This window comes from Dermacentor silvarum, chromosome 2 (assembly GCF_013339745.2).
Source record: "Dermacentor silvarum isolate Dsil-2018 chromosome 2, BIME_Dsil_1.4, whole genome shotgun sequence".
Classification (NCBI taxonomy): Eukaryota; Metazoa; Arthropoda; class Arachnida; order Ixodida; family Ixodidae; genus Dermacentor; species Dermacentor silvarum.
In genome coordinates this window covers 226,779,991-226,802,607 of record NC_051155.1, presented here as the reverse complement: position 1 = coordinate 226,802,607, position 22,617 = coordinate 226,779,991, and the positions used below count along the sequence as shown (strand labels likewise).

At 45.0% G+C, this 22,617-nt stretch overlaps 1 protein-coding gene across 4 annotated transcripts in view; it reads left to right on the top strand.

Moving 5' to 3' along the window:
• LOC119442798 (uncharacterized) overlaps positions 1 to 22,617 on the top strand; it is a 61,978-nt gene that overhangs the window by 22,072 nt on the left and 17,289 nt on the right. For all 4 annotated transcript variants that reach the window (XM_037707825.2, XM_049662400.1, XM_049662398.1 and 1 more), the window contains 8 exons: positions 1,581 to 1,844; positions 2,192 to 2,431; positions 6,795 to 7,140; positions 9,728 to 9,948; positions 12,883 to 13,186; positions 14,513 to 14,802; positions 15,612 to 15,893; positions 19,799 to 20,002. In XM_037707825.2, the coding sequence (XP_037563753.1) occupies positions 1,581 to 1,844; positions 2,192 to 2,431; positions 6,795 to 7,140; positions 9,728 to 9,948; positions 12,883 to 13,186; positions 14,513 to 14,802; positions 15,612 to 15,893; positions 19,799 to 20,002 (2,151 nt within the window). The remainder of the gene's footprint in view (positions 1 to 1,580; positions 1,845 to 2,191; positions 2,432 to 6,794; positions 7,141 to 9,727; positions 9,949 to 12,882; positions 13,187 to 14,512; positions 14,803 to 15,611; positions 15,894 to 19,798; positions 20,003 to 22,617) is intronic.

Sequence of the window (22,617 nt, the reverse complement as noted above, 5' to 3'; positions counted from 1 at the left end):
ACCATATGAGACCTACGTGTGTGCATGTAGATTTTGTTGAGATTATAACACCTGAAACTGTAGGTCACAACCAAAATGTTCTTCGTTTTTTTCTTTCACATGCAAACACATATTCAAGTAGAAGCAAAATTATAATACATACTTCCAGATACCAACTACACTGGAGAGTTGTCACATCACGTGGCAACACTATTGAAAAGTACAGTTTGGGGAGGTAGGCAGTCCTGAGAAAGTAAAGCCTATGGAAGCATGCTTGAGCTTTCTATGTGCATTTTGTATTACACTTAGGGCTGATGTCTGCATTGAGTTGGGCTTTCAATTTTTACTGTTGTACAAATTTATCTAATGTTCGAAATTTAGTCCATGGCTCTGCTGCAGTGGCCTTAATAAACTGCCTAGTCTATCCAAGACACTAAAACTAATACAAATGATGGGTATATTGAGCATAGCACAAAGCAGTGGCGTGCAATGTACAAGAACCACTCTCTTGTATTTGCAGCTGAACTGCAAACACAAGGAACCTGCTGTGCAAACACAGCAGAAACACTGCAAGGAACCTGGTTCAGCTGTGCAATTTCGTGAACTTATCGTGAAGTGCAAATACATGAAGGAGTGACCTGTGTGAAGAGCATAGTGTCTTTTGAACCAAGAGTAGCCTTCATCACTCCATTTGAGCCATTGTATAGTTGCCTTGCCCAACTTGTTTTGGCTGGTATTGGCTTCCTTCATTGGTATTGATTTCTATTACTGGTACAAGCCTCCTTATGGTACAAGCTTTTGTCACCACATAAGAATAAAAAAAGTTTTTTAGGTCAAGCAATATTGTGGTTCTATTGTGTAGGCATCATGTGACAGTTCAGGATGCAGTTCGGTCTTGTTCCACCAGAGTGTGCACATGCTTAGTAGCATTCTTTTCATCAACCTCAGCACTACGCAGTGTAATGGCCTGCTGTGCAACAGCATTTTCCTGCTGCTTATTAATCAGTTTTTCCTGCAGCTGGCCAATTGTGGATTGTAATTAAGTGCATGCACAAAATGGGTGGGGAAGGAGTGCCATACAATGTTAGGCCATAAGCAGACTCCCTTTAGACCATGACCCTTAGCTCTCGTATCTCCATATGTGGCTGTTGAGGCTAGGCAGCCACAAATGGGTGATTGAGCACTGAAATCGCATGCGCATGCAAGAGCTTGTTCCTGCATAACACCATGCTAGAAAAGGGTTCACTAACCTCCGTATTCTCAAACGATTCTCGACTAGAAGCTCTTTATCCACTCCACCGAGTTGAGAACAGCATCATCCCTCCACTGATGAAGACACTACATTTCTCAAGAATTGCCATGGATGATCATGAAGCCCAATGACCAGTTCTGCAAGGTGTGGCGCTGCTATCTACTTTATTGAGTCGAGGTGGAATGTTGAGGAGGGAATGTTTGAGAATACGAGGGTAAGTGACTAAATGCATAAGGTGTAAGCCTGTTTTGAGCACTCTCAAGTAGCTACTTGACAACAATGCATTGGTGCACTGGGATTGCGAAATGCTCTTCTGCTGGACCAACCTTCTGTTAACGCTGTCCCTCAGGATGGAGCTACTGGCAGCCCTGGTATCGTGGTGCCAAGCGTGGCGGGTCCCTCTGGAACGGGTGTAGCAACCCCGCAGGGGGCCGTGCTTGGCGGCCGAAGGAGGAGCAGCACCCAGATGAGCCTGGAGGAGTGCACCAATGACGCCGTGGACGACACGCACACACTCAAGCTGCCCAACACTGTGCAGCTGGTAGAAAGCGAGCTCCCACTGGCTGAGGCTGAAAACGCGGACTCCCTCATCGGCATGTTCCTCTTTCGACAGGTAAGGCTTGCTACTTCTTTCTCATCTGTTATTGAACTTGCTTGTTTTAAATGCTGCAGGAGTTTAACACACTCATATTGGCCATCAGGTCATGTGCGTAGTTTCCAACTAGCCACTGCCTAGCCAACTACATGGCATGTAGCAGAAAGCATCATAGCATGAATTTAAAACAGCACAGAGAAAGAAGGGATGCGACGATTCCTGTGTGGTAAGGGCACAATGTTATACTTATAATTCTAACCAAACATCCCAGCAACAAGGCTTGCCAGAAACAGCGGTACATTTGGGGATTGCACAAAGGGCTTTGCTTGTCGAAACGTCAAGGCACACGTTTCTTCCTCGTGCAGGTGTTCTCCCCCAATGACACCAGCCTGCAATGCCTGTTCTGCCAGTCCAAGTATGTGTTCCGTTTCCCCGTCGACCTGGAGAAGCACTACCACGTGATCCACGAGATAGCTGTGCACAGTGCCAAGGCAGAGTTCAGCGAGGCCGTGGTGTTTGTGTGTGTGCCCCCAGATGTCACTGAGGACACCACACTGAACTCCACTTGTCGGTTCTGCGACCTCACCCTGCGCACCCTCTCGGAGGTGAGGTTCAATCAACATACCACCCTTGCAGTTAATATTAGTACACATTTTTTTTCCCCCTTGAGACAGCCTGAGAAAGCCTCTCGTGTTACATTCAGAACCGTACTTCGAATATAGGAAGCCACTGATGTGAGCTTCTGTGTGACATCTCTGCGGCTTTTCATATTCGAGGGAAAGGGGAGGCCTGTCTTAGTTGAGGGTTGCTCGCAGTTAGTTGTAAGGTATTTTGTTGCTTTATGAGCATGTGTAGCAGCCTATGAGTAGTGCATTACCGTATCGAAACTTAGAGCGCTGCAAGAAACAATAGACAAAGAAAGGGACACACGACACAAGCACTCACTCAACTGATTTTTACTGCACGCACGAAAAAATATATATACTCGGATACATTGTGCACATCAAGAAGAGATAAAAAAGAGCAAGAATCAAAGGAATGGGTCTAACAGTGGTTAACGAAGTTGAATTGTCTGTCACGTAGTAGCAAGGATGACTGACTTAAGCACAGAGCGGCATTCTTGGTACAGTAAAACCTCGTTAATTTAGATTTCACGGGACCGAAAAAAATGTCCAAATTAGCCAAATGTTGAATTATCGAGGGTATCAAGAAAATAAACAAATGCTTACTACGTCAACACGCTCTTATTTACTGAATAAATCAGCAAATTCTGTTTCTATTTTGCACAAACGCAATGTGGAAGCTGCAATTCTCGTCATCTCATGACTGATTACTGCTCGCAGTGGCACGCGTCTTCATCTGAGACACGCTTTTCTATACCGCACGCACATCCCGATTATTTTTTCGCCAATGTCGTCGGATGTCGCGATGTAGACGGTACTCTTCATTCTCGACAGCTTTGCACTGAGTAAAAACGGAACTATTGTTTGCCGCAACCATGGCCATTGTCTACGCAATCATGCACGGCAACCTTCCGGTTCTGAAGCCGCGTGGCCGACGCACACACTGAGCCAAAACGAAGCTACTTCTTGCTGCAGCCGCTGCGAACAAAACTGTGGTCGCTATCAACGCAACAATAAATGGCGACTGCGCAGATTTAACGCGAAAGCGTTAGGGGCCCCATGTTGCAGGAAATCCGGTGCTGTCGTCGGCGTAAGCGCCGGCGTCCGTGGCGGAGAAAATCATCCCAAACCACCCCGACAGTGCAGGCCCTCCTCCGCGTGGCACAAGGTGTTAATAAACAAAAATTTAATTTCTCACAATAAAATCCGTCAGAAAAATGGTAAAGTACAACTTAACCACAACTTACAGACATGGTGGCATCGGATTGTACTTTGAATCTACGAGAAAACATAATTATGTTTGTTTATTTATTTATTTATTTATTTATTTATTTATTTATTTATTTATTTCACGTACTTTCAAGGCCCGAAGGTGTTACAGAAAGGAGCGGAGTCAAAAACAAAAATACGAGGAAACTCAAATACAAACCCCATTTCCAGCACTTCTACCATGCCAACAGCGGCGCGCTCGGGTAGTTTACTCATGAAAATTCTATCCAGATGGCGCTCGCATCCTCGGCAGGTCAAATTGGGACTTAGCCTGCCTAATGCCTTTTGGCCACGTGCGCAATAGCAAACAATTAATAAAATAATAAAGAAAAGGTCCTAGGGCCTTCACATTTTAATATAAGTCCTATATTGCCCCTGGAAAAACGTCTTCCAACAATGCATTTCTGTTTAAAAGTGAAGCCGACTTTAAAGGGATTGGTGTAAGCTTGGTCTTTGTAAGCTGGCTTTACCACGTTCTGTGTTGTAGTGAAGCCTACTCATAAAGAAAAATGCGATGTGAACAGGGCCCGATAACGCTATCGCGTTCCACTCTTAATTGCGAAGCTTAAGCGACCGCAGTTTTGAAGGCATGTGGCCGACGCGCACACCGAGTCAAAAGGAAACTACTTTTTGCTGCAACCGCTGCGCACGAAACCGCAACCGCTGTCGACACGATCATGGATGGCGACTATGCAGTCATGAAGGCACGCGGCCAACGCGGTGCTATGCGCAAACGCAAGAATAAAAGCTTTAAAGGCTCAAATAGGCACGAAGCCTTCTGGCGTTGCTGTCATTCCCGTACGATTTCCACTGATGGCTATGGCGATGCGAACTCCGTCACTTCGTTTCAGTGGATGCTGTTATGGCTCGTTTGCGTCGCACATTTGCGGCGCTCCGCGCTCGCTGAGCTCCGAGAGTTGTGCGAATTAACCGATGTGTGACCAAATACCTCCGAATTAACTCTTTCCGTACCGCGCCCATTGGGCATGGTTAGCTTTCTATCGATGGTTTGAAACGCCGCTTTTGAGACCTTCCGCGCCGCTCACAGACATAGTGTGCTATCGAACGTGAAGGAGGAGAACTATATTTTAGTTTTTTAAGCAATTCGCTTTTTTCTTGTGAGGCGGTGATTTTTAAACGCGTTCTGAAGTTTCGCGATTGTCAAAGCAAAACGCAAAAATTTCCGGCTCCGGGGTGCGCGTTTCAGGAGATCTCAAATATCGCGATTCTGCTGCCTCTGCGTCTGATCTTATCGATACATCGAATAGCAGCGAGTCAGAGGACGCTGACTTTTCATCAGAATTTGAGTCTAAAAGTGACGATGACGCAAATGAGCCCAGAACATTGGCGGCCGCAGCCCGGCACGCCCAACTGTAGTACTTGCTGTTAAATTTTTGTAGCAGAATACCTCTTCCGTGAAAAATTTTTATTTTTTCGGAAATAGTGTCTAATAGACGGCATTACATTTTGTATATCTCATAATTTTCGTAACATTTTTTTCTTAGTAGATACCCCAAGCATATCTTTACAAACTTTGTTCAATTTTATCGCACAATCTTGATTTTAACAATTTATATCTTTTTATGACATACATCTCGTTAATAAAACTTTTATGCATGAAAATTGCATTCATTTTGCTTTCTGTTGATGTATTACATTTAATATTGAGTGCAATAGTTCCTTCAGAAAAAAACATCTGCCGTAACATACATAAAACACGTATTTTCTCCATGGTAGGGAAAGCCTTAACGAGAGTTTCATTGCATTAAATAATGCATATGCCTGCCGGGACCAAAGGACGTGTCCGAATTAACCGATTTTCCGAAAACACGAGACGAATTAATGAGGTTTTACTGTAATATCATAGGCTTTTGAGATTTTTGGCTGCTTTGGTCAGGGTGCTGGAACAAAATGTGATTCTGCTTTCGAAGAAGTGTTGTTTACAATGGCACGGTTCGCAATTGTGCCAATTTATATTTTATCCGCCTCCATTTTTCTTTTGCCTGTTCTTTTTGTCAAACATACATAATTTTGTTAATGGCATAATGGTACAATTAAACTAAATTATACCGAATCCAGTGAAACCAAATTTTCCTTTTAAACAGAGCTATCTCTAAACACTAATGTTGCAGCTAGAATACATAGCAATATACAAGGTTACATTGAACGAAAATTGTATGTGCAGACAATAGATCAAACTTCATGAAGCATCAGTTGCTGCAGATGCATCGCTGCCACTACTGCCATAAAGGAAGAAAGAAAGCAATATCTTTTCCCTTCCACTATTTCCAGTGCTGATTCCATGCACCAAAACATGCTGTCCCAGCAGCCCTTCGAAAAAAATTTCATGTATGCAATGGCTGGCACAATGCGCAGGTCCGTGTTCATTGATTAATGAGCACCCAGTTTCATAATATTTGAATCATTGCATGAGTTCACAGCCAGTCAGCGCCTCTCTTGGTAAGGAAAGTTCCCTTCAAAATTTTAAACAAAAAAAATTTTTTTTTTTGAAATGTAATGTCAATTGTGTTTATGGCAGTGAATTTTCATCGCATATATCTTAAATTACATGCTATATAGAACTTGCAGACTGTTTTTTGTGAGTTTAATATAAGTATATCTACCTTTACAATAGAACCTCATTATGACGAACAGTGCAAAAATCACAATATAGTTCAGCATAGTTGAAATTTAATGCATAAAATTAAGCTGCAAAATTATTAAAAGAGAAGTGTGACTTTACCGCGCATGTCAGAGCTCTCGGTTTTTAACGTTTCCAACCAAGCTAAACGCTGGACCATGCCCATGTCACTGCAAGGAACCAGCAACATTTACAGAGTACCAAGTGTAAAATTTCAGCAACAATTTGATAAGTAACCATAAATTCGGTATATTCTTCGTGTTCACTATAATGAGGTTATGCTATGTTCTTAAGTGTTTGCAATGAGAATCTTAACTGTAAGTCGACATATCACCCTTTTGTTTTATTGCAACACTCCTCACTTGCATGAATGCTGTGCCAGTCAACATGACCTATTCCTAACTCTCTAGCTTTTTGCATTGTTATACAATGCAGGTACGCGACCATTACCCAGAGGTGCACTCCAAGACTGTGCGCCTTGTAGCTGAGTCAGCAGTGACAGAGTTGGCAGTCCAGTTTTACTGCAGCGTGTGCTCGTGGGCCTCTCCCACGTTTGAGCAGCACCACAGCCACATGAAGGCAGCGCACCGCATGCAAACATACACCTGCCGCTATTGTGGATACTGCACACCGAGGCCGGGCCGCCTACGTTTCCATGTCAAGCAGCGCCACCTGCAAGACCAGCCGGGTCCGCACCTGCAGTGCTCGGTGTGCTCTGTCTACGTGCACGGCCGCGAACGCCTGCACAAGCACATCCTGCTCTCGCATGCCGTCCAGACTGGTATGTGCCCATTGCAGTCCCGCTGAAGAAGGTTTGGTGATGCAGTAACCTTAAATTTTGGGGATTGCAAGCTGAAAAATATCACGGAGGTCTCATGGAGCAGAGCTTCTCAGGCAGGCACTGCAGCAAGTAGTGACGTGTCTTGTCTTCACAGCATTACAAGCACGCAAGTTTTGAACCTGTGTGTCGCGCGGCTACCCATTCGTTATGACCCAGTGTTCGTAATAAATGGACCGCTCGGAAATAAAAAAAACAATGCTAAGGTTGCCTGCCAAAATTCAATGCTTATTAAGGAAAAGAAGTCTGTGATAGCTGTATCCTTCTGCAGTGCACCAAGGCCCAATGACAGTTCTATCAAGTTTATTTTAAGCTGCTGTGAAACACTTTTTGAACATAGTAAGAAAATGTTGCCGATCTGTTAGCGAGGCTCCTGTGAACATGGGAGGCAAATATTATTGCACTGCATGCAGCAGGGAATTTACAATCTCGTGTCAAAAGCAGCGAAAAATCGCTTGCTCTCGCTTCCGCAGTGTGGTCATGCAGCATCATTACCAGCAGCTGGGCACACAACTAGTATTGCCTATTTCGTGATTGCAAGAACATTCTCAGTCATACAATTATTGCTCATATGAGTTAAATAAATGAAAAATATATATATATGCCTGCAATCACGTCATCTTTGCGCTGGCGGTCTAAACATGACAGTTCCTGCGTCTACTACATGTGGCCTTCGAGATGAAAAGTGTAGCGTAGATACCACGGCCACCACGGGGTGCCACTACAAGTCGTCTCACATTCAGTCTTTGGGCGAGGCAAGCGTGGCATTGCTTCCTTGTGCCCCTTTGCCATCTCCTCTGTTTAGCTTCCAGTGCACTAGTGTAAATGAAAGGGGACAGAAACAGTCTGATAACTTTGTCTAGCTTCGGGTGTGCTTAAGATTTGGAAAATTTGGGGGGCAGGGGATTCGTGAGGCAACTTAATTTAAGAGTGATGTTGTTCTTTGATTAGTTAGATAAGTTCAGGGCCCTGTTAATGCAAACACATGCTCCTCACCAAGGCCTTTGAAGTAAAACAGCCGCTTGCATGGCGCATCTTATACAACTGAAAATGTGATGCCCCGCAAATGGCCACCCTGCCGCTTGAAGGAAATGCCACGTCAGGCCTGCACTGCATTTAGTGACAACTGATTTTTGTTGAAAGCTACAATACGTGCGCCACCTTCACCCATAGATGACAGTGATGATGGTGGATAGCACACTGCATTGCAATGCGCGGTGATTTTGCTACACATGACAGAAACTGGTGGTGATATGATTTCCCCAGCGTGCACATTGAAATAACAACAGCACCTTGCTGTTGCACATCAATCACGCAAAGAATCATGCCATGTGGTTCCATTCAACTATTCGGCATTGTTTGCGCCCCACACTTCATAGACGATGCAGCTGCCCACACAAGTGGAATCATCCCAGCCAATGTCGTTGCCGCCCCTATGTCAGAGTCTATGATGTGCTGTCACAAGTCCTCACCAGAGTGGTCTTGTTGGGAAGCATCAGAGTCTTTTTTTCACAGTTGAGGCAGGCATGACCAACTTTCCATCTGCCATTGTGAATAAACAGTGTGTACAATGGAGCACAGCTGATAGACTCACTAAACACCAAAACACGGAAAACAGAGGTCAGGAAGTGCAATTGATGATGATGATTTGTGATGATTGACTGTCATATCTTTGTGATAATGGTGGTGAGAGTAGAGAGCCTTAACACAAAGCAGCATGGGCTTTCTGTGTATTGTGTATTAAATTATGATCAGTGTGCCCCCTAATGATATTCTTTCTGTATGTTGCGGTATCTATCATGATACTTTGCAAAATAAGAGCCACACCCTCCAACAAACCCACATTGATTCCTCCGCCACTCACAAGTGGCAGCTGTCACCACAGGGAAAGGGTAGCCTGCCTGAAAGAAGCATGGGACAGCACTCGCCCATCTAAAAGGAGGCTTGGGCAAACGGTCTGTGCAGCTAGGTCTCCTTTATCGCTGATCACACCTCCAACCAAGCACAGGCATCGCAGGGGGATAACTGGTGCTGTACTGCTGCCATGCGTTCACTGTGACCAATTGACCAGGCTGTTGTACATGCAACATGGCGGAATTGCAATAATGTATATTTTCACAGTCATGCCGGTTTCATTCACAATAAGCAAGTGTTCATCTTAAGGGGGTGTGCTTCATATGTGGGCTCGACTGTACTTCATTTAGCCCACTAGAGGCTGCTTACTTTAAGACATATGTTGCTGTTTTCATCAGCTGCAGCCTGCTCGGCTAGTATTCTGTGATGTAGCAGACAACACAGAGTAGGTTTTGGCAATTCTGCAGAATCCCTCAAGGTGGAGGAAGTGTCATGATAGGGAAAATTGTCATTGACAAAGGGAACCCCTATAGGTTTCCTTTGTCAATGACAATTTTCCCATGCAGCTTCATGCTACATTGAGGTGGATGACAGTTTTTTTCTTTTTGAGTAGGTTTTAGTAAATGCTGAGTGGCAGTGACACCTTGTGAGGAAAAGAATGCTGTGGCACGTGCAGGTCCACAGACGTGGTCATGTGCCAAGTGCCTGCAACCCTGTGGTAACTCTAAGGACCTCATGGGCCACATCAGCCGGTGCCCGCTGCTGAGAGGGGAGAAGGGCAAAGTTCGTGGAAGCCTGGGCTCCAGCCTGGGCGGATCCTCAGGGGGAACAAAGGCCAATCTCTTCTACAAGTGCAACCACTGCTCACTCACATTCACCTCTGAAGAAGAGATCAAGGCAAGGATCCCATTAGAATCACTCTCTTGCACTTGCAGACTTTGAGAGCTGTGCTCCACAAGAGCCTTGACAGGAACTAAAACCGGGCATGGGCATTTCTTTAGTGCAGTTACCCACAATAATGCATGCATGTTGTTGTGCACAACGTTACTAGAACCAACTCAGTTTCGCAGCTCTGCATATTGGCCAGCGCAAGCATGTGGGCCACGCGGTGGTCGCACGAACTAACGGCGCTGCGGTCGAGTCCCATGCATGATGCACCGGTTGGCCAAATCGGCTGCTGCTGCAGCGGCGCGGCAGCTTGGTATTGCACACGGGTTCGCTCGTCTGCGTCGATTTATTGCTCCACTGAAAAGCTATACTGTCTTCGTAATTACAGGTCATGGTTTTCACTATGAGGGATAGCTTCGCAAGCGCAGTATGAATCCTAAGGGCAACGTGAACGCTTCGATTTTAACGACTATGCTATACTGCGAAGCTACTGGGACATCAATTGTGACTGGATGTGCTCGCCATATAACGCAGTTTATAATCTATTATGCGGGAGAGGGATAAAAGCAGGATAGCTAATGAGGGAAGAAGCAAAAAAAAAACTACCAGATAGCGTGAAAAGCTTTAAAAAATATTGTTTATTCGGCCATCTGCAAATGGAGAGTTCTCTTACTCCCTATACACTGTCCAGCTGCGTGGCATTTGAATATTTTCAAATCTTAGTGCATGATAGTCGGAACACCCTTTATAAGCTATGCATTTCCCTGGAGAAAGTTAGTCGTATTGCACGCTGGCTCACCCCCAAATTTTAATTGGCTCACCCTGTCTATAAGCTTCCCCATGCATTTTCATGGAGCCCTGTGTATCCCTATGGGTATTCCCTCTGATCAATTTTTTTAAATTGTTTCTTATCTCTTATAAAGGTAGCAATCATCTACATTTATATTATAATGAGTAAACATTTTCAGTTTGCAAATTAAGCATTTTTCTGCAGATACAAGGCATTACACTTTTTGCTTGATAGGCCTGTGGTACTCGCCAAAGAATGTTTACGCATTAAAAGTAGCGCTTAGCTGACGACTTGTAGCCGCTTGTTCAACCCGGTGCAAAACACATCAGCATATCGTATGCTCAACACAAGCCAGGCTTCACACCTCCGCAGACCAGCGCGAGCACTCAAACCTCCGAACGAACTTCTGCAGGACGCAACAAATTCGCAGCAGCATAACCACATGGGACGCAGCTGCAGCAAAGAAGGCGCGCAACCGGAAGCGCTGCCGGTAGCGCGACTCGATCGCAGCGCTGTTCTCGCGACCGCCACGGAGCCCATGTTTTCAGCAGAGCTGTGAAACTGAGTTGATTCCATTAACGTTGGTTGTGCATGAGTCTCATCAGGTGCCCGTGCAAGTTGTTAAGCTTGTGCTCCCAACATAGTTGTTGGGAAGGATGCTTTAACTGAAATGACATTTTTTACCTAATATTTTTTCATCAAATGAAGGTCCAAGCCCTCTAAGCCCGAAAAAAAGTACTGGCAAGGATTAGAGCGCCCAAAATAATTACTATACTGCATGTTTTATGAACCACTTCTGGCTGTGGTACCCAGGGGGTGGACGCAGTATAATGTCATGACACACTGGCTCACTTTGTTCCTGCAATAGCTGCAGCTGTCACAGGCGAGCACAGCCAGAAGGAACATGCACGGCACTCTTGCTCTTTGTTATCTTAACTAGCGCTATTGCTACACGACATAAACAAATTTTTTGTTCTGTGTCATGACACAACAATACTGTTCATTGATGTAAGGTCCAGCATTTTGAGACCAATTTTAGTAGCAAATTAAAATATCCTATATTTCCTAACCTTCATACTTGCTAAGTGTCATCCTTTTACATGTGACAAGCATGTGATCGAGTTTCTACAACTTCAAAGTATTTGTCAGTTCTCCTTTAAGCAAACTAAACTGTGGCTAAATTAAAATACAGTAGAACCTCATTAATATGTTCCTGCTTGTTACATTTTCTGTGCTTTTATGCTCGTAAGCACTGGTCCCACTTACTTTCCATGGGGATATGCATGTTGGCTTCCCATTTGTTAAGTTTCTAGTCCTGGCTGTTAAGATCAAAAACTGCGACAGCGCACATGTGACATCGTCCATCGGTGCCTACATTGACCACCGCATGTTGCTGCTGAAAACAGCCACTTAACAGAACCACCTGTGTGGCACTGAAGAATCGCTTTGCCGGGTTCAGATTGTCACTGGTTACCAGTATCAACACGGCCCATGAAGTCAGAAGTCAAAAAGAGGTGAATGAAGGCACAAGGGGTTGCCCCACACCCACGTTCATGAGTGCTGTTCTTTCAATACCTTACGTGATTATTTTGATAGGCTGTGTGAGAACTGGAAAAGAGCTGTCATGGCTCAAAGGCACATTCTCCTTTGAGCTGCATGGCTCAAAGAAGACTGTTATTATCGACAGTTTGAATCACGTTGCCAGATAGAAATTGCAAGCTTCAGTAAGTGTGATGTGGCTACAACCGCTCCAAAAGAAGTCCTTAATTTTCAGTCTAACTGCCAGGCAGCAATAATGAGCTTCACTCAGCAAGCTTTCAGAAGCTTTTTGGTGTCCTATTCAACTTCAAGCAAGGTTTTGTGGGAGAATAGCTTTTTGTCTCATCAGCAGTGCTGCTGAAAGCGTTATAGGATGTTATGTTCTCCCAGATTATACATTCCTTTTCCATGGGCCCCTAAAGAAATGTATCAACAGGGTTCTACTGTATAAGTACTTGCCAAGTGTAATCCTTTTACCTGTGAGATGCGTGTGGTATAGCTTCTGCAAATTCAAAAATACTGTTTCAGTTTGCCTTTATGTGCACTAAGCTCCGGCTAAGACATGTTGGACACATGGTGCAAAAGTTTCTCTTTCTGTTTGTCACATGTTGCAGAAGCACATGGCAGATGGGGTGCATCTGCCTGTGGGACAGACAGCTACCACTAGTCAATCTGTAATGCCGGGAGGTTCTGAAGAGGGCAGTTCTAGCGGCACAGCCGAAGGTGCTCCCCTGGAGTTGTCTGGAGGCCTGGAGGCCGGCAGCAGTGAAGACGACGGCCTGGCTGGGTTGTCGAGCACATGCTTCCTGTGCTGCATGCGCTTTGCCAGCGCCCAGGCCTGCCAGATGCACCAGCACCATGTGCACATGCGATGGGTCAAGCGCGGACTGCCAGACTTCTCCAACGAAGACGTCCAGAGTAAGGGTTCTGTGCTCGCACTGTCGATAATTGGTTGTGGTTGCTTCAGTTGCGTCATAGAGTTTCTTGCTATGCTGAGCTGAATACCTAGAGGGAAATCTGGTGCCGCTGTCCGTACGAGTTTCTGTGCTCTGTGGCACCATTGTAATGCTAGGATATGAGATGGTTTGCCTTGTCTTGAACGTGTCTTGGCCTAAAAGGCTACTCAGATAAATATGTCTTAGAAGGAAACCTTCATAAGGTCTCTTTGTGTTCCTGTAATACATATTGAAATATTAGTGCAAACACAAAAATATTGTATCCTACCTTTTTTTTTTTTAATTAGGTAGCTGCCAACTCTTTAGCTACAATGTGGTGCCAGAATTTTTCCAACATACAAGAGATTCACTAATTGCATCCTCTTTCAATATGACTCAAAACATGAGCCAAATGGAGTGCAGCTTTCTGGTGTAGGGTTTGTTTACAAGTAGAGCTACTGTATATGCTCCTACAGGGAGTAGAGTTGTGCGAAGGTCTGCCATGCAACGTGCAAAACGAGCCAAAGCTGTGAGGGAAAGCTACATGTCATGCTCATGGGAGCCAAGCTCGTCGCAACACCAGCAGTGAGTGCGTGGTCAACCCTCTTTATTCAGAACGCTTGGAGGCCACTCTGTTATGAACTAAACTCATCTGAGCTACGGCAGTTTCGATTTCTTCTCAGCAGATGGAAATATCCTGTTGCATGTGCTCAGACATCGCCCAACGCAAGATTCTTCGCTGTGTGCAGCGAAGAATTTTGGTGCACAATGAGCAATCCTGAACAAGTAAAAAAGAAATATGAAAAAAAAAGGGTTATCATGTGATTTTTGCACCAAAAAAAAGAAATACAAGACAGGCCAATTTCGGAAGAAGTTTCCCAGGTATTGGCCATCAAAGGAGGTACCTAACTGTGGTAACTCTGTGGCACTGCTATCACCAAGTTTGTTTAGCTGTGCCTTAGTGGCAGCGTCTCCGTGCTGCATGGTTGGTTCTTGAAACACATGACCGTGCTCAACAAATAGAAGTGCGAGTGGTGAAGGAAAAACAAATGCACAACCTCAATGTAAAGTGAGTATTACCTGCTTTCCACTGCTCACAGTCAGTTTTCTTTGATCTTGGAAAATTCCTTTGCATTCTAAGGAGTCAGGGTAAGCTTACTGGAGCTGCCAAGTTGCTGCAAGGTTGCAAGAGATCTCTGCTCCCTTCCCTGCCCCAGTCACATCTGCTGTGGCAGGAGCTTGTTCAGAAGCTTGACTTTCAGTTTTGCTAGGCAGTTTGTTGAAGGCTTGTGTGATGTGTTGCTTGCAGACAACCTGTACAACATGCCCATGGTAGAGAACAACAGCGAGACAGAGTTGACTCAGCAGCGGGCAGTGGAAAGCATCACGCAGCAGCCCGGCTCTGAGGAGGACGCCACATCAGCAGCACCCACTCAGGAGGCCCCTGGCAGTGAAGGCTCAATCACCACACTGGCTGAAGCGTCCAAGAAAGGCCCAGAGGAAGGGGCAGATGATGGGAAAGGTGGTGCTGGTGGCACCCTCAGCTCTGCCGACATCCCCTCGGACGCCAAACTCCTGGAGTTGGGCTTTCCCACTAAGGTTCTTTGGTTTGTCATTTATATTTAATTTACAAACACTCTAGGCCTTTTCAGGCCTATTCAGGAAAGGACACACAAGATTAAACTGTGCACCATTAATGAATGTCCATTCAAAGGACTTCTTGTTATGAAAGAAAATTAAAACTGCAGTACAACGATGAACATTGAACGTACAATAAATACAAGAACTGCTCATAGATTTGCACATAGATAGATGCCATATTCCATCATAACTAATTAGCCCACCAGTATGTACCGTCTTAAGTAAGAAGGGCACCAAGGAGCTTGATTTTTGTTAGTCACAATCATATGAAGCCAACAAATAATGAAGCCAAGGAATGCATAGGGGAAATTATTTGTTTTAATTGAAGTGTACAAATGACAAGCTAAAGGGAAGTGAAAGTGGACAAAAGAAAATAAAAAGAAAACAACTTGGCACCCACACCCTCCACACTGCGTGCATTGCTCAGCCAATTGAGCTATGGCGGCAGCCATTCCCACTTCCACATTCTTGGGTATAATGTATGTGTACAAGATCTAACCTGAGGAGTGTTAACCAGCAGCACCAATCGCAATGGTGGTGGATGTGGAACATCCTTTTGACTTAACTTCATAAAGTTGTTACTCAAGATTGGGCCCCTTCAGTTCTTATCCTTCTTGCTCTATGTAGCAGGTGGCTTGTGTGCCTTCCATCATGCAGGAAGTGGAAAGCGTGTTCTTAAATTTGCGAAAGGTAGATTATTGTGGTTTTTTGCTCCCTCTATTTAAGTATTGATCTGGAAGCTGGCATTTGTTTCTTGTGGTGTGCAGGTGGGCCACTACTGCCACGTGTGCGACGCTGTGATCAAGAGTTACGCCCTGTATTATTTGCACATGCACAACCTGCACCGACTCGAGAAGCGCTTCCAGTGCATCGTGACAGCTTGCGGCCAGACCTTCACGTGTCCCAACGCATTCCAGCGCCACTCATTGCGTCACAACCAAAAGTCGGACAGCTTCTGCTCCATGTGCGACATGGTTTTTGATGACAACGAGCACCTTCAGGACCACTTCCTCAGTGCCGAGCACGCCAACAAGTACATGCGAGTGCAGGTGAGTTATTTAAAATGGTGCTGAATGTCTCAGTAGAAATCCTGCCAGGAGCTAATTAGCTTTTCAGTTGACCTAACCTTGCACTAAATTTGACACCGGCTTTAAAGAGCATCATATTGGATGGCGCTTCAGTCAGTGACAATCACATGAAGTCAATACACAATGCAATCAAGGAAAGCATAGAGTAAATTTCTTGTTTTTTCAATTCAAGTGTAGAAATTATTAAATAAAGGGAAACGAAATCGAATTATAAAGAGCTTGGCACTGGTGGAAACCGAACCCACATCTTCGCTGTGGCAAGTTATGAATGTCTTTTGTAAAAAATGTCTTTCACCTGCCCTTCATTGCTCTGTGCTTCAAGAATAGTTCCTTGACAAATAGAACTAGCACGAAGAAATGTTGCTGCAACAGTTCATGAACAGTGAGCAAGCTGTCGTCACATGCGATACACACAGACAACCAAGATTGGCAGGCGTGATGTAAAAAAAGTTCACTGCACAGATAGATAGGTTGTAGAGGGATTAGATGTAGGATTTTCCTGATATATCGTCTAAAGAACCTCCTATCCTACCGCGCAACTTCTCCAGTGCAAGTGCACGCAGCAGCTGAGAATGCACCAAGGAACACTGAATAGCACCAGTTGCACATGAAGATGTGCATAAACTCACACTTCACTAAGAGAAAGGGTGAACAATTTCGTGATGCTGCAGTGACTGAGCAAGGTAATGTTAGGCACACGTATACCAAAGAGAAAAAAGGACAGGGTGAACCAGATAAGGTGATTAGGGGTGATATAACGTAAAATGATTCCAAACTGTTTTGATTCCAATTTCTGCAATCGACCTCTACGATTGGTTAAAACATTTTCAGACCACTCCCAACTTCTCCTGTCTGTCAGGCGTCGTCATGAAAACCATGATAGCTCCCAATCTGATGTAACGTGTACACACTGATTATGCATGATTAAGCTGCACAAAAGAAAAATAATCATTTCTGGTTCGACGCCTTTTCACCATTAGCCCTTTGCTATTGGTCCAATGTTTTCTGGCTACGCTCACTTCGCATGTCTGTCACGCGACCTCACAAAACCGTGAAAACTCACCACGTCAAAGTGACGTATAAGCGAAAAAAATACATTAATATGCCGAACAAAACTGAAAATTTTTCTGAATAGCCACAGACTGCCCCATTCCAAAAGGAATAGAAGATGGCTGCCCGCCGATCGCTCAGGCCCTCGCTACTCGCACCTGCCGGTGAGCATGTATTTATTTGCACATGATAAACCTTTTTGCGTGGCAGTAAAACATTAACGAGCCCTTTCGGCATGCATATGACATCGCTCTGCCAACTCTTCCTTGCTGAGGATGCGTTTTAGCGGCATTCTTATCCCTCTGTTGCACGCCGCCGTGATTTTCGATCAGCCACCGCAAGCTAAGTAAGGCGAAGCGGACCAATCGGAGAGGCCGGCATCCACCCTCTTCATGCGGTTATCTATTTTCACTGTGCTGACTCGGCCTCATCGAAACCTTCTCCACCAGAGCGTGCTCCTCGCCTCTTGTCAGCCAATTAGATAAGAAAAACCGCTGAGTGTAGACAATGTTATTGGTTTTGGAAGTGAACAAAGGTGACCTTCTATAAACGAGGAGATTGTTTGATTGGGTTGTTCAGACAACGCTACGGGTCACTGCCCGATGCTTGCGTCGGTGGTTACGTAAATTTGACGTCAGGAGTTTGGAATCAAAACAGTTTGGAATCATTTTACGTTATAGCGCCTTGGGCTGGCACATATAGTGTACTGTATTTACTCGATTCTAACGCGCCCTCGATTCGAACGTGCACCCGTTTTCCATGGCCAAAAAAGAAAAAAAGAATCCTTTACAGTACCGCACACCTCATGCTTTCAAACAGAAATACAACTTTCTCTCATTTGGAAAAACAGATTTACTCCTGATGCACTGAAGTTACGATGAATAAAAAAAGTCGCAGTTTTGCCCCAAAGGCGAAGCATCGAATGCAATAGCAAATTAGTAGGCCGCTATACGAAGTAAAGATAGCAGTTTTATTGGCCATGTAAACTTGCTAACATTCGCTTACTAAATAAATTAACAAGCACGGTGTCACGCACGCACAAGCACACATGAACACATCTCGCTTGTTGACCATGGAAACGAGCTGTCAAAACGCTGGAGTGATGAAGCGCGGCAAGCGAATTGACCTTCGTGCTAGCATGCCTCTCGCTTTAACGCGACCTAGAAGCGGCGAAAACACAGCGCGCAGCGTACTTTTCCTATCGCAGATCGCTTTCAAGATGGGGCCAATGCGATCGTATCGCCGAAGTGGATCGTCGCAGAATACGTACTGCTTCGGTCCACTGAAACTCTTCTGTGTTGCTTTGCTGGCTAAATCCTCTCCTTCTGTTTGCACCAGTCCCGCACGCAAGTTTCAGATTCTCCGAACGCCCGTGAAGCGGCCCGATTTCCGTCCCTCTCCGCACGCATGATCACTTTCCTTTTAAATGCGGCATCATGATGTATTCGGTACTTCATGTTGATAGAGCAGACGTAGAAAACGGCAACAAAGACGGTAGACTAATGCCTAAGCACGTGTACTGCAGCACATGGAGCAAGCTACGGCAGCTAGGCTAGAGTGTAGCTAGGCTCGACACGCGTGCGAGGTGGTCATTTCGAAATGCCGACGGCTATATGGTAACGCAGATTTAGGGTCGTACTTGATTCTAACGTGCACGCAATTTTTGTACCTGTTTTATCGGAAAAAAAGTGTGCGTTAGATTCGAGTAAGTATGCTACATGTTCCCGAAACGCTTTTGCTGCTGCATTTTGAGCCTCTCACAAACCTTGGATGAATTTTATCAGATTACAGATCCCTAAAGAGTATTGAGGTCTTACTTTCACACAAAATTGCCATTACACGCTTTTGGGGCTCTTACATGCTCAATCACTATCACTAAGTGTGCCACTTTTGACACTGGTCTAGTGCACTGCCTGCCGAAGTGCACATGATCAGAAGGTGTTATATTGCAGCTGTGTCTACTGCAAGGAAAATTGTTTCCCAGGCCCTCATGAAGGCAAAGCAGCAACGGCAGTTTTAGGACATGACATAGTGAAGCACTGCACATTTAGCTCCCTAGACATGATTGTCACATGCAGGCTTTGAAAGACTTCCAACAAAATTTTACAAAAATGCATTTGGGGTAAAACAGCGACAACAGTTTGCATTGTGCAGCTCTGTAAGCAATAACGTATAAACAGTGCTAACTCTTCCTCTTCCCCCCTTGGTCTGTCTGAAATGGAATGTGACTACCATGGCCAGAAATATAACTGATGAACTAGTGCTCAGCCACATAATTTCATAACTATGCCACCACACTGTACTGTACTGTTGTGTGCTACTGATGTGCACTTCAACTCTACTGTTCATTGACTTGTGAGTATTGCATCATTGCAGTGTGCTTGCATATATTTTGGTTTTTAAAATGTCTTTTCTGCATTTGTCAGTAAATATTGCCACGGGGCAGGTGGCAATATCAAAACAATATGAACAGGTCTGAAATCTAAATAAATTGCTTTCTTTCTTTTTATTTGTACAGATTTTTTAATAAATTTTCTTTGCGTATTGCAGAATTTGGCGATTGACCTGTTTGTGTAGTTTCTATTTCTGCGGGCCACCATTGCATTATATCTTAGTATAACACAGCCTTTCTCAGTCACTGTAGCACTGCAACGAAAAACCTGAAAGGCCCGCAGTGTGCTCTGACTATGCACAGTGACTCAAAACCCCCAAATAAAAAGCAGCGCTTTCCCATCTTACCGAGGTGTGCAAGCAGTGTTGTAGAGTGCTTTCGCTGGCGCCCTTGATTCACTTTGAATGCTTTGTATGATGTGCAGGAGAAGTACAATCGCTCAGAGCCACGTAACTACCGGTGCCGGGTGTGTCACAGCTGGTTCGGCCTGTTTGCCACTTTTGTGAAACACATGGAGACTGAGAGTCACCAGTACCAGTGCCAACACTGCGGTCTACTTTTCGTCCAGCCAGGGCCACGTCGTAACCACATCCAAAGTGTACACCCAGAGCTTGCCAATATCTGTGAGGTATGTCCCTTTCCCCACTCACTAATAGCTGAAAGTGTCACTTGCTCAAGCAGGATGCAGTAAACTGTGATTCAACAAATCCTCGACTTGTGAGTCTTACTTGCATCAAAAGCAGTGCAACTTTTTACTTCTGTTTCAATCGCCACCACCATGTCTAATCTCCTTCTAGTGGGGTTTGTTACTTCGTGATCATCATCAGTATACAGTAATAGTATACCTCGTTAACTCGAAGTAGTAAAAACCGGAAAAATTTCAAGATAAGCAAAGTTGCGGAAATTGCAGTAAAAGTCGAGTTATTTCTAAAAAATTCATCACTACTGAATAGCTTTTCAACAAGAGCTTCTAAACTTCTAAACGTGCAAGGATAAGAACCTACTGCAAGACCTTCAGAAATAGTTTGTTAAACGGTCCGGCGACAGAGTTGTTCCAGTCTCAGTCAAGATTTCGAGATATCCGGAATTTGGCCCCAAAATACTTCGAAATAAACGGCAATAAATACATGGCACATATGAGAAATGGTTCGGTGCCACGGAAAATTTCGACTTAGCCGATTTTTCGAGATGTGCGAGTTCGAGTTAACGAGGTATTACTGTACCTTGTTTTCCAGGCATGCTCTACGTGTTATTGTCCCACTTCAGTGCCAAACACAACACGAGAGACTAGAAAGAGAAATGACAAGCACATGGGTGCATCCCTTTCTAGTCTCTTGCCTCATACTTGGTGCTAAAGCAAAACTTTAATTACACCCACCAACTCTCCTTGCGAGCTCATTGTTCACTTAGTAGAACACCGGTTTTGGAATGTGGATGTTAAACTCAAACAGTGATGCTGCTATTTCAATGCATTATTGCCTGACAGGCGGTGGTGCATCATTTTCATGTGAGACTCTGCGATATTTTAGAAAATGATGATGCCTCTGTCAGTGCGTCATGCTTCGATAGGCACCGGGCATGGAGGAGCTTGGACTGGTGGCACCTTCATGTGGCAGCGCCGTGAATGTAACAGCATGTGACAGTCGAGCCGAGTGCAGCAAGTCCAGCCGCCAGCTATGTTTGTTGATTATACTCCGTCGTTTCTTCTGTTTTGCATTGCTGAAATACCGTACCCCGCGAACCCAATCTGAACAAACTTGTTATTTTTTGCGGTGCACGAACAAATTAATTCAAACATCAGTAAAGCTGGTGAGGCCGTTTAGCTCTATAGGTTTTACAGCGAAGCTGTATATGCCTAGGCGAAAACACTTGGGGTTCGACCACAGAAACCTTTTGGTGGAAATAAACCTGTCAAAAACCTATCACAAACTCGCGTCTCGTTCACTTTGGTATATACGAAAATAGACCCGCATTGGATATGCAGGTTTGTGCCAGGGATATGCGGGTATGAGCCAGGACAAGAAAGGAAGGAAGAAAGAAACAAACAAACAAAGAAGGAAAGAAAGAAATCACGTGTGGCTCATACCCGCATCGGATATTTGGGTATGAGCCGCCGAGAGACAGAGCAGGAGAGATGTCGTCGGCGTCGGTCGGGCCAATCCGGCGGCTCGTGTGGCCGAGCTAGACAAAAATGTAACCAATAATTGAGAAAGACTTTAATGAACCGTCGGGATTAACCCAGTGATAAACACCGGGCCGCACATTTCAGCTTCGCTGGTTTACCATCTGTACGGGGTGCATGGGCGGTGTAATTTTTTTTATTGTGACCTCACCAGCTGGAACAGCAGAAAGCCTGGATATGCGCTGTCTGTAGGCAAACGGTGTGTGCATTTCCAACGTTGCTCTTCTTTTGTGTAGTTGTTCTAACATAAACAAAGGAGCCATTCATTCCCAAGAGCTTCGTGTTCCAAGTAAATTGCGTGTCTTCGCCTCCACAAGTGTGATGGCCCCGCACCTTGGGCACTGAAGGCGAACATGCGGATTTGTAGTCGTCATTTTGCTGTTTTCTCAGCGGCTCAGTCTTTTTATTTTAAGGTATGTTTTCTTTCCATGCTCTCCCAACTCTGGTTGCAGCAAGTACATGATTTTCTGTGTTCTGCACCGACGGCCACCACCAACGCAGCAGCTTGCCTAAACTCGCCATCAACGCAGGCCTTAAGCCCTTAAGCGTGCAAGCTCGTGCTTGCGTGCTTGGGGTTTGTCACACCTCGCAACGAATGGCAGTTTGCATCTATGAGAGACCCGCGCCAGCGCGCTGCCACTTGGCTCACTCGTGGCCGTTTTGACAGACATCGTTTCGTTCTTTGTTATTGTCAGTGCTTCAAGTTACTGAAATAATGCTAAATACAATTCTTTTGTTTTGAGAGTTGGATCAGCACAAGACATAAGAAAAAACGCATTCTTGCATGACATAAATCTGCCGAAACTGAGCGTTGATTGTACCATGCCGTAGCTGCGTAGCCAGGCACATTGCAGTGCGAGGCAGCCAAGCACCGATATCTGTCTGGAACAGATATCCATGCTCTCGCTGCGCTTGGACACATACGTTCTGTCCCAAGCTATCTGCACATGCATAGGCATGCAGACATGCACTCGTGTAAAGGCCACTGGCAATGGTTCTCGTCGTGCCAGCCTGTATGTAATGGAACAAGAATGAAGATTGGGTCAGTTGCTAAGACATTA